The following is a 13091-nucleotide window of genomic DNA, read 5'->3' as shown; positions in this document are numbered from 1 at the left end:
AGGTTTTGTTATGGACACAACTGTTGAAATCTCTTTGTCCACATTTCTTTGTCCCTGGCTACTGTGTGGAAAAATAAGTAGATTTCAAGCCCATGTCATCCACGTTTTCATTGTAATCATTCACTTAAAGACCAGGATAGTGATCTACCGACTGTTCTCATTCTCTCTCTCTTTTTTTAAGTCATCGGATGCAGGTATAGATGTAATTTTTCTATTATTATAAAACAAATACAGGTTAGTAGTGTAAATTTTATGGCATACAGAAAAATATAAATCAGCAGAACAAAATGTATTGAACCCCCACCCCCTCCTGCACCCACCTCCCACCCCACCCCACTCCGTCGAACCAGAGGCAGCCACTTTTAACATTCTGGCAGATTTTTTCCTAGTCTTTTTACCTCTGTATTTTTGTTTTTACATAGCTAGATTTATAAAGTCTTGTTTTACTTTTACCTAACTCTGGTAGCATAGTGGTTACCAGTCAGGCTGCTAACCTCAAGGTCAGCAGTTCAAAACTACCAGCTGTTCTGTGGGAGAAAGATGAGGCTTTCTGTACCCATAAAGGATTATAGCTTCAAAAACCCCATACAGGGTCTCTGTGAGTTGGAACCAACTCCATGGCATGTAACCGATACCACCAACTGTATTGTAAGCATTTTTCCACATACTATTCTTCAAGACAACAAGTAATGTTGAGTGAGTTAAGTAAATTTGACACTGGGTCATTTCTTCATGTGTTGAATGAGGCTGTGGTTCTGTGTGTTGAGTGTGCATTAGAGTCCCCTGGAAGACTTGCAGGGGCCCAGAGTTTGTGACTCAGTAGTTCTGGAGTGGATGGGGCCTGAGGATTTGCATTTCCATCAAGTTCCTCCTGCTGCTACTAGTCAGGATACCACATTAAACCAGTGAAATGAGGAAATTGAGTTGTGGAATTTCCAGTCAACTACTGATTTCAAATTCTAAGTTTCTGAGTATTTTTTAAATTCTCAAAAAAGAAAACCCAGCAATTTTTTTTTTTTTTAGACTTTTACAAGTCTTTATGATTTTTTTAAAATTCAAAAATAATATCATCTACTATTTTTAAGTAATTATTTCCACTTGTAACTCTTTAAAGTTTTATATTTATTCCTTTTTGAAGTGACCGGGATTTTTTTTAAATATATCTTATGGTACATGGAGGGGATTATAATCATTGTAATGAAACAAAGAATATGATTCGTTGAATGTAAAACTGATGATCTGCCCTGTAAACTTGCACTCAATTCACAATAAAAGCTTAGAAAAAAAAGTATATCTATAAAAGACAGTCAGATTTCCATCCAATAGTTTATTGTTTGTTTCTATCCCTTTTTCCTTTATACAGTTCCATATGTACTGAAGAGCTGTGCAGAATTTATACAGACTCACGGCATTGTGGATGGAATCTACCGGCTTTCAGGAGTCACCTCAAACATACAGCGGCTAAGGTAAGCTGAAAGGCTGAAAGGGTACCCTTGAAAGAATTCACCCACGGTCCTTCAATCCATACCTCTGCCCTTAAGTACTAGGAGTTTGAAAGCCTGAAGGAACTGAGGGAAGGGTGGCAGGGCAGAAAATCAGATATGAATTGTTTCAGATGTCTGACTATGCTTAATCTAATCAGGAAATTCTCCAGTTTGATGTCATTCTTTCCAACAAAAGTTCCCAAGGGCTTTTAATCTCTCTCTCTCTCTTTTTCTTTTTTTTCTTGGGTTTTACACCAGATTTCTCCTTCATAGGTGAATTTGATCTTGAGAACTCAAATGATTTAAATTACAAGTTAGAAAAACTTGATTTACTTATCATTCACCCGCCTACCCAAAGCTTAGATAGATGTGGTTTCCATTACATACTGTTCAGTACTGGGACACCAATGTGGGTTTTTTGGTTGGCACAAACTTACCAGCTGATGTTTCATCTGGTTGAGACATCAGAAGTCTGCATGATTATGCATTTCCCTAATTGAAGCTGATGTTTTTTAAAGTACTAATCCAAGGAAAAAACCCAAACCCATGGCTAACTCAAAGTCACCTGAGAGGACAAAGTAGAATTGCCCCAGAGGGTTTCCAAGCCCGTAAACCTTTATGGAAGCAGATTGCCCCATCTTTCTCCCCAAAATTGATGATAGATGAACCATTTTTAAGTCTATGGATTTATAGTAAACATTTGGGAAAAATTATATTACATTCAATTATCCTTGTTGTTAAGTGCCATAGAGTCAATTCTGACGCTTCATGACACTGTAGAGGGTTTCCAAGGAGTGGTTGGTGGATTTGAACCACCAGCGTCATTGTTAGAAGTCCATTGCATATCCTACAGTGCCACACCAGGAGTCAATTAGGAGGACAGAAAACTATTTGTGTGTATGTGTGTATTTGTATATAAAACATACACATAGTATAATATATGTGTGTGTGTAAACTTTTTATCACTAAAATATAAAATACATAAAAATAAGTTAATGTATTTTGAATGCTAACCTTTAACACAAAAAAGGTCATATTTTAATAAGAGCTAGTTTCGTACACTTATTATATTTCTTTAGTTATAAATGTGGACTTTGAAAAAACTAAAAGTACTCTTGTTACAAGGTTAATACCCTCCACTGGCATATAGAGACCACTGTATAGGATTTCTGAGGCTAGAAATCTTTGTTGTTATTGCTGTTAAGTGCCATTGAGTCGCTTCTGACTCGTAGCAACCCTGTATAGGGTTTCCAAAGAGCGGCAGTTAAGTTTGAGCCATCGACCTTGTGGTTCAAACAGACCTTTCAGTCCAGTATATTATTCTACAATGCCATCATTCTCCCGAGGAGCAGCTGGTGGGTTTGAACTGACAACCTTGCAGTTAGCATCCAGCGCTTATCCTACTGCACTACCAGCACTCCTTACAAGGATAATAATTAAAGTTGAATAAATGGTACAGGTAATTTTGTTTTTGTCTTTCTCCCATTTGGTTTTCTTCCCCTCCCCTCAACATCTTAATTGTAATTATACCAAAGAATTAAAATGTCTTTTTTTACTAAAAGAAGAGAAGTGATGATTGTAAACAACAGCAACAAAAAGGTTTCTTGCTGTCATAGTCTTGAATGAATCTATGTGCTTGAGTAATTTTCACCAATTTACTAGTGTGACATTTTAAAAAGTTTCAACAGCAAATACTTTTTAATGATTTACTCTAGTTGGTATCATGGAAGACCAGTTTTTATTTAAGAACCTGGTCTGAGCTTTGACAAAGGAAAATTTTGTCTAAATGAGTAAACTTCAGATTGTTCTTGTTCTGATCTTTTGAAAATCAAAATACATACCTAGGAATTTATTGGGCCATTTCATGATTTCTCTTTTTAAGACCCCAGTTGCTTTCAGGCTTTTCCTGAAATCCCCATTAGGGATTTCCTACCCTGAAAATAGACAACAGGAGAATGGGCAGTGAACACTTTTGCAAATGCTGCTCTGAGAGTCCCAATGACTTTGTCACTACTTGGCTGAGCAGGTGTCTAGTCTTCAGGAATCTGACTTCTCTTCTTCATATTAAAGCTCATTTATGCCGTTTCTAAAATAGATTTTTAACTTTCAAGTATATATTGGAGTCCCTGAGTGGAGCAAATGATTCACATGCTGCAATACTAACAGAAAGATTTCAGATTCAAGTCCACCCTGAGACACCTCAAAAGAAAGACTTGTTGATATAATGTTGTTTGAAAAACTAGCCACTGAAAACCCTATGGAGTACAGTTCTACTCTATACTCACATAGGGTCCCCATAAGTCAGAATCAATGGCAATGGGTTAAGTATACATGATATGAGGTTGTGTATTCATGTAACCTTGTGAGGAAATATTTCCTCCATAGGTCACACAAGGCCTAGAACCTGATGATGTCCCCAAATACCCCACTATAGATTGTTTGATGGTGGCGGTGGTGTGCCGTGGAGTCGGTTCAGACTTAGAATGACCCTGTGTAGTTTCTGAGGCTATAGATCTTTACGGGAGAGAAAGCCTCATCTTTCTCCTGTGGAACAGCTACTAACCCCAACAACTGAACTTGGGGTTAGCAGCCTGACTCTTAACCACTATATTTAGGAAGATATGCATAAGCTTATCTACCCTATGGGAGTTCTACTCAACATCAAAGAGATATTTGATAAATTTTTCAAGGTTTGGGTTTCAGTCTCCTCATAAAACATGAATGGCGGTGGTGCTGATGTGCCACTGAGCTGGTTCTGATGCATATTGGCTCCATATTGGGTTTCCAAGACTGTAAATCTTTACAGCAGAAAGCCTCATCTTTCTCCTATGGAGTGACTGGTAGATTCGAACTACTGACCTTACGGTTAGCAGTCCAACTTGTAATCCACTATGCTACCAGGGCTCCTTAAAACATGAATATATGGATATAAATGGTAACAACCTGACCCGCCCTGGTCTTGGTTTCTGTTCTAAGAAACGGAGACGCATTTCAAACAATATTTTGGAAAAACTGAAATCGCAATAGGCTTGTTTGACAAATGGTTCTCATATTTCCCCACTGTTCATAACTGAGACAGAATGCCGTGGGAAATTCATTTGTAAATGAGCATTATGTTTTTCTAACCATTGCAGTATTTTCGGGTAAGGTCCAGGACTGAAATGGATTCCTTTCCATCTAGCCTCCTTGGACTTGGAGTGGAAGGTCATTTCGAATCAAGGTCAAAATATAATCAGATCAGCATTTTAGGGTCTTTTTTACCCCTAAGCAAACATGCGGTTGCGGACATGGAACACATGTTCCCTGGGATTGTTATGTCTTTGTCTATGTTGTTTCAGGCAGGAGTTTGGCTCAGATCAATGTCCAGATCTGACAAGGGAAGTATACCTCCAGGACATCCACTGTGTGGGCTCACTCTGCAAACTCTACTTTAGGGAGCTTCCCAACCCCCTCCTGACTTATGAGCTCTACGAGAAATTCACGGTGAGTGTTTGGATTTCTGTTACGGTTACTGGGTGGGACACATGGACAGGCCAAAGAAAGTTTCAGCACTAAAATAACAATAATAATACTTACCAGATGGTTGACATTATCTTAGCATGTTGATGAGAGTAGGGTAGTATGGTGAGGAAAGTTGGGTTTGCTTACTCAATTTTTTCGTTCTTGAATTTCCAGAATCATATGTGCTTGTTTTAGGAGCTGGGTTAAATTATCTTTGTGTTTATTTAACCAAAGGTGCCTCATTGTATAGAGAGGAGAGGGAGAACCAACCAGAGAAATAAAGTGACTGGCCCAAGGTCATACAACAGAGACAGGACAGGAAGCTAAGACTCCATATGATATGCCCACTGCTAGTTCATTTTTATCAGGCTGCCCTGTCTGAGTTTGGGGGTAGGGTGAGATGGGGGAGCTTGAGGAAGGAAGTAAATGGGTAGAGAAGGAAGAGGAAATAATCCGAAGTCAAGAATGAAGTCAAAAATACTGGGAAGAGAAAAGAAATCCAGAAAAAACAACCATGAGGAAGTACAGCATAGGCCAGTGAGTGTGGATGGTGAAGTCACTGGGTCGGTTGGGGTGGTCAGTTGGGTTGATGAGGTAGATGAATGGGCAAGAACAGAACACCCACATAAACAACTGTGTAATCACCATAGGAAAAGTAGAAAGGAGAATACTTTTCCTTTACGGGTATACTTTTAAATAATTCTAAAAGATTTGTAGAGATGTCATTAAAAATAGGGTTTGAATATTCAGAGGTGCAGAGTAGGTGGAGAGGTAGTTTGTTGTTGTTTTTAAAGCTTTTATTGTGAATTGAGTGATAATTTACATGGGAGAACATCAGTTTTGCACTCATCCTAGTGTATTTCATTTCATTGCAATGATTACAATCTCCTCCATGCATCACCAGTCAACAGTATTTGCTTCTATTCCTTCAGTTTGTTTGTTTGTTTATTTATGTACACAAAAACACTCAGGAATATATAATCATTTAAACAACCCAAGGGCACGTTCTGCAAGCCTGCCTCCTGACTGCCAGCACACAAACTTTCCCTTTCCATGAGTCTAGAGTCTTCACCTGCTCTAGCTCTCCATGTTGTCATTTCTGCCTCCATCTCTGATGTCACTGCTTCTCTGGATTGGGTCCCACGTTCCGCTCATGCTCTTCTCCCTTAATGGTACTAGGGTTCTCTGTTCCTGTACTATAAGATTAACTACTCTCCCCTTTTTATTACAAAACTTCTACCTTTTAGTTGTGACAATTGCAATTAGTCATGATAACAATTACTATTGACTCAAAAGAATCCTATCCCCATCTCCTTTCACCAGATGCATCTAGACAAGATGAAAACTATTCAATGGGGATTCTACCTTCCTCTGCACACTCTGAAACTAACCTCCTTCTTGAAAACTTGTAAGCCAGCCACTTTGTGCCTTCATAGCCCCCCCACCCCATTTTAGGTAGCCAGTTGTCTAAGTTGCCTGTCCCTATCGAATAAGAAAGGAAACTAGTCTGCATAAGGCAAGTGAGTAAACATAAAAAAGGAGATGAACAGATTATTCATCCCAGTAAGAACAATTGAGTGCTGAAGTGGGGTGGTCAGAGGGGGATATTTGAAATAGAGATTACAGAGGGGTCATATTGATGGCAAAGACCAGATCTCGAGAGTCTAGACATGGGAAGGAGTCTTTCCCATGACTCTTCTAGTAAATTTATTTTGAATTGAACTGATACAGGAATAAATGAACAGTACGTTTTTCAAAAAATCAGGTATGAGCTATTAAAAAGTATACTTAAGAATTTTCAGTGATACAGTGAAACACTAATAATGATAACTGGGAAAACAACAAATTACAATTGTGTATTAAACAAGAATGATGTCCAAAAGACTAGTAGTCTTTGACTGCAATGATGGGATTATAGTATTTTTTCTTGCTTCTTTATACTTTTAAATTCTAAATTTTCTCTACTCAAGATATATTGATTTTCAAATGAGGGGGAAAAAATAGACCAAAGCTCACAAAAAAGGTAGGCGTAAATGCTGACTACAAGAGCAACCAATATACACCAGATGGCATGAAGCTCTTGGTGGTGAAATCGAAGGCAGAAGGTGAAGGAGCTTCTAGTCTGAATGGCTAAGTCATAAGTAATGGCAGTCCTTGGCCAAGAAACTACCGAAGAGTTTAGCCAGGCACCAAGAGGAAAGACTGTGGGCCATATGTTGATGCACCAGATTATTATCACTACTTCCATGTATGAGTATTTCCTCATTTTAAAGGTTTTCCAAAAAGACAGTGGGGGAAGGAATCTTTTGTCTCTCCCCTTAAAGACCAACAACAACTACAATGAACATTTTCTTCAGTCTCTTATTCTCTCCATAATGTTTTTCACTTCCTCTATCAAAATAAAATTTTATTGTAAAATTAAAGCAATACAGAAAAGTGTAAAGGAGAAAGCTCACATCTCCTGAAATCCCACACCTTAGATATCTCTGCTGTTAACCATAGAGGTTTTGTCTTACTTGCTTTTTCATTCTCTCTCAATGGTATATGTTTATGTATCTGTCTCTCTCAATCTCTATCCTCACTTTCATTCTTCAATACTCTATAGTGAACCTTTCCAGGTTAATAAATGCAGTATACTCTAATTTTTTACCAAGTAAAAAAGGAGCTCTGGTAGCGTAGTGTTTATGAATCGGGCTGCCAACCTTAAGGTCAGCAGTTCGAAACTACCAGCCGCTCCACGGGAGAAAGATGAGACTTTCTTTTCCCATAATATTTACAGCCTCGGAAACCCTGTACAGGGTTGCTGTGGGTCGGAACTGACTCGACGGCACTTAACAACAACAACAACATTATTTCATAAGTATCAGGACATTTCAGTTTTTTGTTTCCCATGCCTTTGCTTTTATAAACCACATTATAGTAACCATTTTTGTATATACATCTTTACATACATGTCTGATTAGTGAAACATTGTCACGGTGAATTTGCTTATTAAAACTTTCTTTTCATATGTTTGCATATTGTCACACTGTCCCTCAGAAATTAGGATTGCTCTTTACCACATAACTTCTTCAACACTGGATATTTTTCAGTTTTCTAAATGTTTGCCAATCTGAATCGATCAAAAATAATGTCTTATTGTTGTTTTAATTTGTGCATAAGAGTTTACTATTTATTTTCTAAAGACTTGCAATCCTCTTACCGGTATAATTTTTGTATCTTGGATGAAATCATCTTCAGATATGGTAGAATACACTTATCGTGTGAATGAACTGAATAAGGCTAATTTCTTTTAACTAATAACTCATCCTATTATATTTGGGAGTAGACAGGAATTCTTATCTAGAAATTTCAGAAATATAGTTTCTTTTTAAATCTTGTTTAGAGTCTCAATGAAAGCCCATACTTTTTCTCTGCACTCCTATTCCCTGACATCACTAATCAACCTCTTCTTCCACGGCAGCAGAAAAATGCCAAGGCAACATTTTGTTAACTTGTCTTCAGATTTGAAAGAAATCTGACATTGTATTTAATCAGTTTACTAACACTTAAAAATAAAATAGGCATGTTTTCGAGACAGCAATTGACTCCTACCTAGATAAGGCCTAGGAAACCCTGTACAGGGTCGCTATGAGTCGGAACCAACTCCATGGCACATAACAATCACAACAGATAAGGCCTAGTGAAGTTAACTATGTTGAAGAAATTATCATTTAATAGACTTATTTGTGACCACAGTAATGAATTATGATTATATAAGCAAGTTATCTTCCGGGACATGGAAGTAGTTCTGTTACATCGTTACACCATCTTACAATAACTTGCTTAAACCCATTTGCACAGCTAAAGTGAAAAATGATCTCAGTGAATTGCGAAGGTGTTTCAGAAAGCGCATGGAAAAATAGAATTAAGAGATAATAGAATTTTGATGGTGCCCAGCTACCACTAATAGCTTCTCTGAAAGGGATCACATAAGAAGATCCTGAACAGAGTAGGAGAAAGTGTGGAGCAAAACTCAAAAATATAAATGAGGCTTACTAGTCAGAAAGGAGCTCTGGTAGCGTAGTGGTTACGAGTCGGGCTGCCAACCTCAAAGTCAGCAGTTCTAAACTACCAGCCTGTTCTGTGGGAGAAAGATGATGTTTTCTGCTCCCGTAAAGATTTACAGCCTCAGAAACCCTTTATAAGGTCGCTATGAGTCAGAACCGACTCCACGGCACACCACTACCAGCACTAGTTAGAAAGAGACTGACGGAATCTGAGACTATGGCTTTCAGTCACCCTTCTGGTCTGGAACTGAACTTACCCCCACGGCTCAATTTTCAGCCACAAAGTAGCTAAGTATAGAGGGGGAACCTCAACGTTAGTGAGATATATACACACCATGGAATGGTCAACTATTCAAGATCAACAGGGTAGCATTTACCTAAGGTTAAAATTCAGAATGGTTGGGAAAGAAGGTGGAATGGAAACCAGAAGTTCAGGGAGGAAGTGGGATAAGTGATGTTGCCTGGAGGTGATTGCAAACATAGAATTAAAAACAAAAAATTTAATGAATTTTTGCCTTGAACTTTTTGAAATGCCATTTATTGACAAAGTATATGAATTCATTAAATACGCTATTTCATTTAACCCTCAAACCAACCCTGTGAAGTAGGTTTTAGTGTCTCTTTTTTATAGATGAGTAAATTAAACCTCAAAGAGACTCTTACCTGGGGTCATACAACTAATAAGTAGAGGTTAAGAATTAAAATTTTGTCTTATAACTGCCACATTATCTTACAACAGAGATTACAACTCTGAAACAGGGTCAGATATTAAATGTCTTAACAGGAAACAAAGAAAGCATCTTAAACTAATGAAGGAGCAATACAACAAACCATGTTAGGAAAATCGGTTAACTTTTAAGGATGGGGTGGAATCAAGTTACATCCAAGCAGATCTCAGGGTGGATTTAATAGTGAACAAAACAGATAAAATCCTTGCTATTGTAAGACTTACATTTGATGGAGGGGGTGGATGATAAGCATAAAACATAGATCACAGAGCTGCTGACAAGCATTATAAAGAAAATAAGGCAGGGCATTGGGGAGAGAATGACGGGAATTGCTATTTTAGGTAGGACAATTAGAGGTCTCTGGGAGCTGATATCTGAACAGAGACAAGAATGAAAGGAGGTAATAAATTGTGCAAATATCTGGGTCAAGGGAGAGCAGAGAAGAAACAGCAGGTGCAAAGGCCCTACCTGGAGAACATGTGGAGGCCAGTGACCATTGTGGAGCCAGCAAGGAGGACCTGATGGGAGAGAGAGGGCGTCAGGGAAGGTGGACTAGATCATGTGTGTGACAAAGAAGTATAACGATGAAGATTGTCTGGAAGAACACATGATTACCTTTAGAAATTGAGAGTCTGGAGTTCAAAGGAAGCCTAGCTTTCCTCTATATATTCTTTTGGATACTTTGCATCATGTATATATTGTTTAATCACATGCAAGAATTACTTTTGAAAAATCTAGTTAACAGTCCCCAATAGTTAAACAGAATAAAAATAACATGAAAATAATTGATACAAAAAATAAAAAACAAATCCTGCAGCTGAGATGCAGTTGGAAGGGAAAGCAGCATGTTGTTGTTCATGTCAGATCATTGCAGATCAAGTCTGGGTAAACAGAGAAACCCAGAGCCCAGACTTGCTGGTTTTCATTGATACTAATTTGAAGAGAATGAATCTGTCAAATTCTCACAGATTCGCTCTAGATCTTTTAATATTTCATTATTAACCAGATTGTTGTTATTGTTGTTAGGTGCCATCAAGTTGGTATAGCACAACAACGAAACACCGCCCAGTCCTGGGTCAACCTCACAATATTTGCTACATTTGAGCCCAAAGCTGTTGTCACTGCACCAATCCACCTTTGGGGGGTCTTCTCTTTTACTCCGACCCTACGCTTTTTAAATTATAATATCCTTCTACAGGGACTGTGCCCTCCTGATAATTTGTCTGAAGTATGAGAGACAAAGTCAGGCCCTCCTGGCTTCCAAGAAGCATTCTGGCTGTACTTCTTCCAATATAGATTGGTTTGGTCTTTTGGTAGCCCATGGTACTTTTAATATTTTCTTCCAACACCATAACTCTAATGCATCAATTCTTCTACGGTCTTCCTTATTCACTGTCCAACTTTTATATGTATATGAGGTTATTGAAAATGCCATGGCTAGGGTCAGGTAGACCTTAGTCCTCAAACTGATAACTTTGTTCTTGAACACTTTAAAGAGGTCTTGTGCAGCAGATTTGCCTAGTGCAGTATGTCGTTTGATTTCTTGACTCCTCCTTCCCTGAGTGTTGATGAAATCTTTGACAATTTCAATCTTTTCTCCATTTATATTGTTTATTGGTCCAGTGGTGTGGATTTTTGTTTTCTTTACATTTATCCATATTGGAGGCTGTGGCCTTTGATCTTCATCAATAAGTATTCTAAGTCCTCTTCACTTTCAGCAAACAGGGTTGTATCATCTGCATATCGCAGTTTTTTAATGAGTCTCCAATCCTGAAGCCACATTTTTCTTCATATAATCCTCCTTCTAAAATTATTTGCTCAGCATACAGATTGAATAAGTATGGTGAGAGAATACAACCCTGGTACACATTTTATCTGTCCTAATTAAGTCTTCTGGCCCTCTTGGAACACTTATTCTCTGCAGTGTTGTCCATAGCATGTCATGATCCACATAGTCAAAAACCTTTGCAGAGTCAATAAAGCACAAGTAAACATCATTCTGGTATTCTCTGTTTTCAGCCAAGATCCATCTGACAATTAGCTATGATAGCCCTTGCTCCACATCATCTTCTGAATTTGGCTTGAACCTCTGGAAGTTCCCTGTTAATATATGGTTGCAGCCACTTTTGTATGATCTTTAGGAAGATTTTACTAGTGTGCAATATTAATGATTTCTGCATTCCATTGGGTCATTTCTCTTTCGAACAGGCACAAAGATGAATCTCTTCCAATCACTTGACCAGGTAATTGTTGCCCCCTTGCAATTCACAGATTATTTTTCACGTTAGCTGTGCAAGTGGGTTTACGTAAGTCATTGTAAGATTATGTGACAATGTAACAGAGCTCTTTGCATGTCCCAGAAGATGACTTGCTTATATAATCATAATTCATTACTGTGGTTACAAATAAATCTATTAAATGAGAGTTAACTTCACTGGGCCTTACATGGTAGAAGTCAATTGCTGTTTTGAAAACATTCCTATTTTATTTTTAAGTGTTAGTAAACTGATTAAACACAATGTCAGATTTCTTTAAAATCTGAAGACAAGTTAACAAAACATTGTCTTGGCATTTTTCTGCTGCCGTGGGAGAACAGGATGATTAGTGCTGTCAAGGAACAGAAGTGCAGAGAAAAAGTATGGGCTTTCATTGAGACTGTAAACAAGATTTAAAAAGAAAGTATATTTCCTAGTTTCTAGATAAGAATTCCTATCTACTCCCAAATACAATAGAATGAGCTGTTAAAAGAAATTAGCCTTATTCAGTTCATTTACATGATAAGTCTATTCTACTGTATTTAAAGAAGAGTCTGTGCAGAATACAAAAATTATACAGATACGAGGAATACAAGTCTGTAGAAAACAAACCAGAAATTTCCAAATTTGCTGGCACAGATGAGTGAGTGCCTCCTGTGCTACATCATTTGTATTCCATCAATTCGTGGTGCCTGCTCCTTGCAAATGCTTTCAATGCACCTTGGACTTCTTTCTTCAGTACCATTGGCACTTGATCATATTCTACCTCTTGAAATGGTTTAACATTGACTACTTCTTTTTTTCAGTAACTCTGTATTCCTTCTATCTTCTTTTCTTTTGATGCTTTCTGCATCATTCAATACTTTGCCCTGTTGTTGTTGTTGTTGTTGTTGTTGTTAGGTGCCATCGAGTCGGTACCAACCCATAGCCACCTTATGCACAGCAGAATGAAACATTGCCCAATCTGGACCAAACTCACTACTGTTGCCATGCTTGAGTCCATCAATGCTGCCACTTGGCCAATTCATCTCGTTCGGGGTCTTCCTCTTTTTCTCTGACCCTCCACCTTACCAA

At 38.0% G+C, this 13091-nt stretch overlaps 1 protein-coding gene across 1 annotated transcript in view; it reads left to right on the top strand.

Moving 5' to 3' along the window:
- The window catches only part of ARHGAP31 (Rho GTPase activating protein 31), a 150202-nt gene that overhangs the window by 89642 nt on the left and 47469 nt on the right, over positions 1–13091 (top strand). The window contains exons 2-3 of the mRNA XM_006864156.1: positions 1364–1466; positions 4823–4967. Of these exons, the coding sequence (XP_006864218.1) occupies positions 1364–1466; positions 4823–4967 (248 nt within the window). The remainder of the gene's footprint in view (positions 1–1363; positions 1467–4822; positions 4968–13091) is intronic.

This window comes from Chrysochloris asiatica, unplaced genomic scaffold, assembly GCF_000296735.1.
Source record: "Chrysochloris asiatica unplaced genomic scaffold, ChrAsi1.0 scaffold00061, whole genome shotgun sequence".
NCBI lineage: Eukaryota > Metazoa > Chordata > Mammalia > Afrosoricida > Chrysochloridae > Chrysochloris > Chrysochloris asiatica.
Note: the sequence above shows the minus strand (reverse complement) of the source record. Positions and strands in the feature narration are given on the sequence as shown.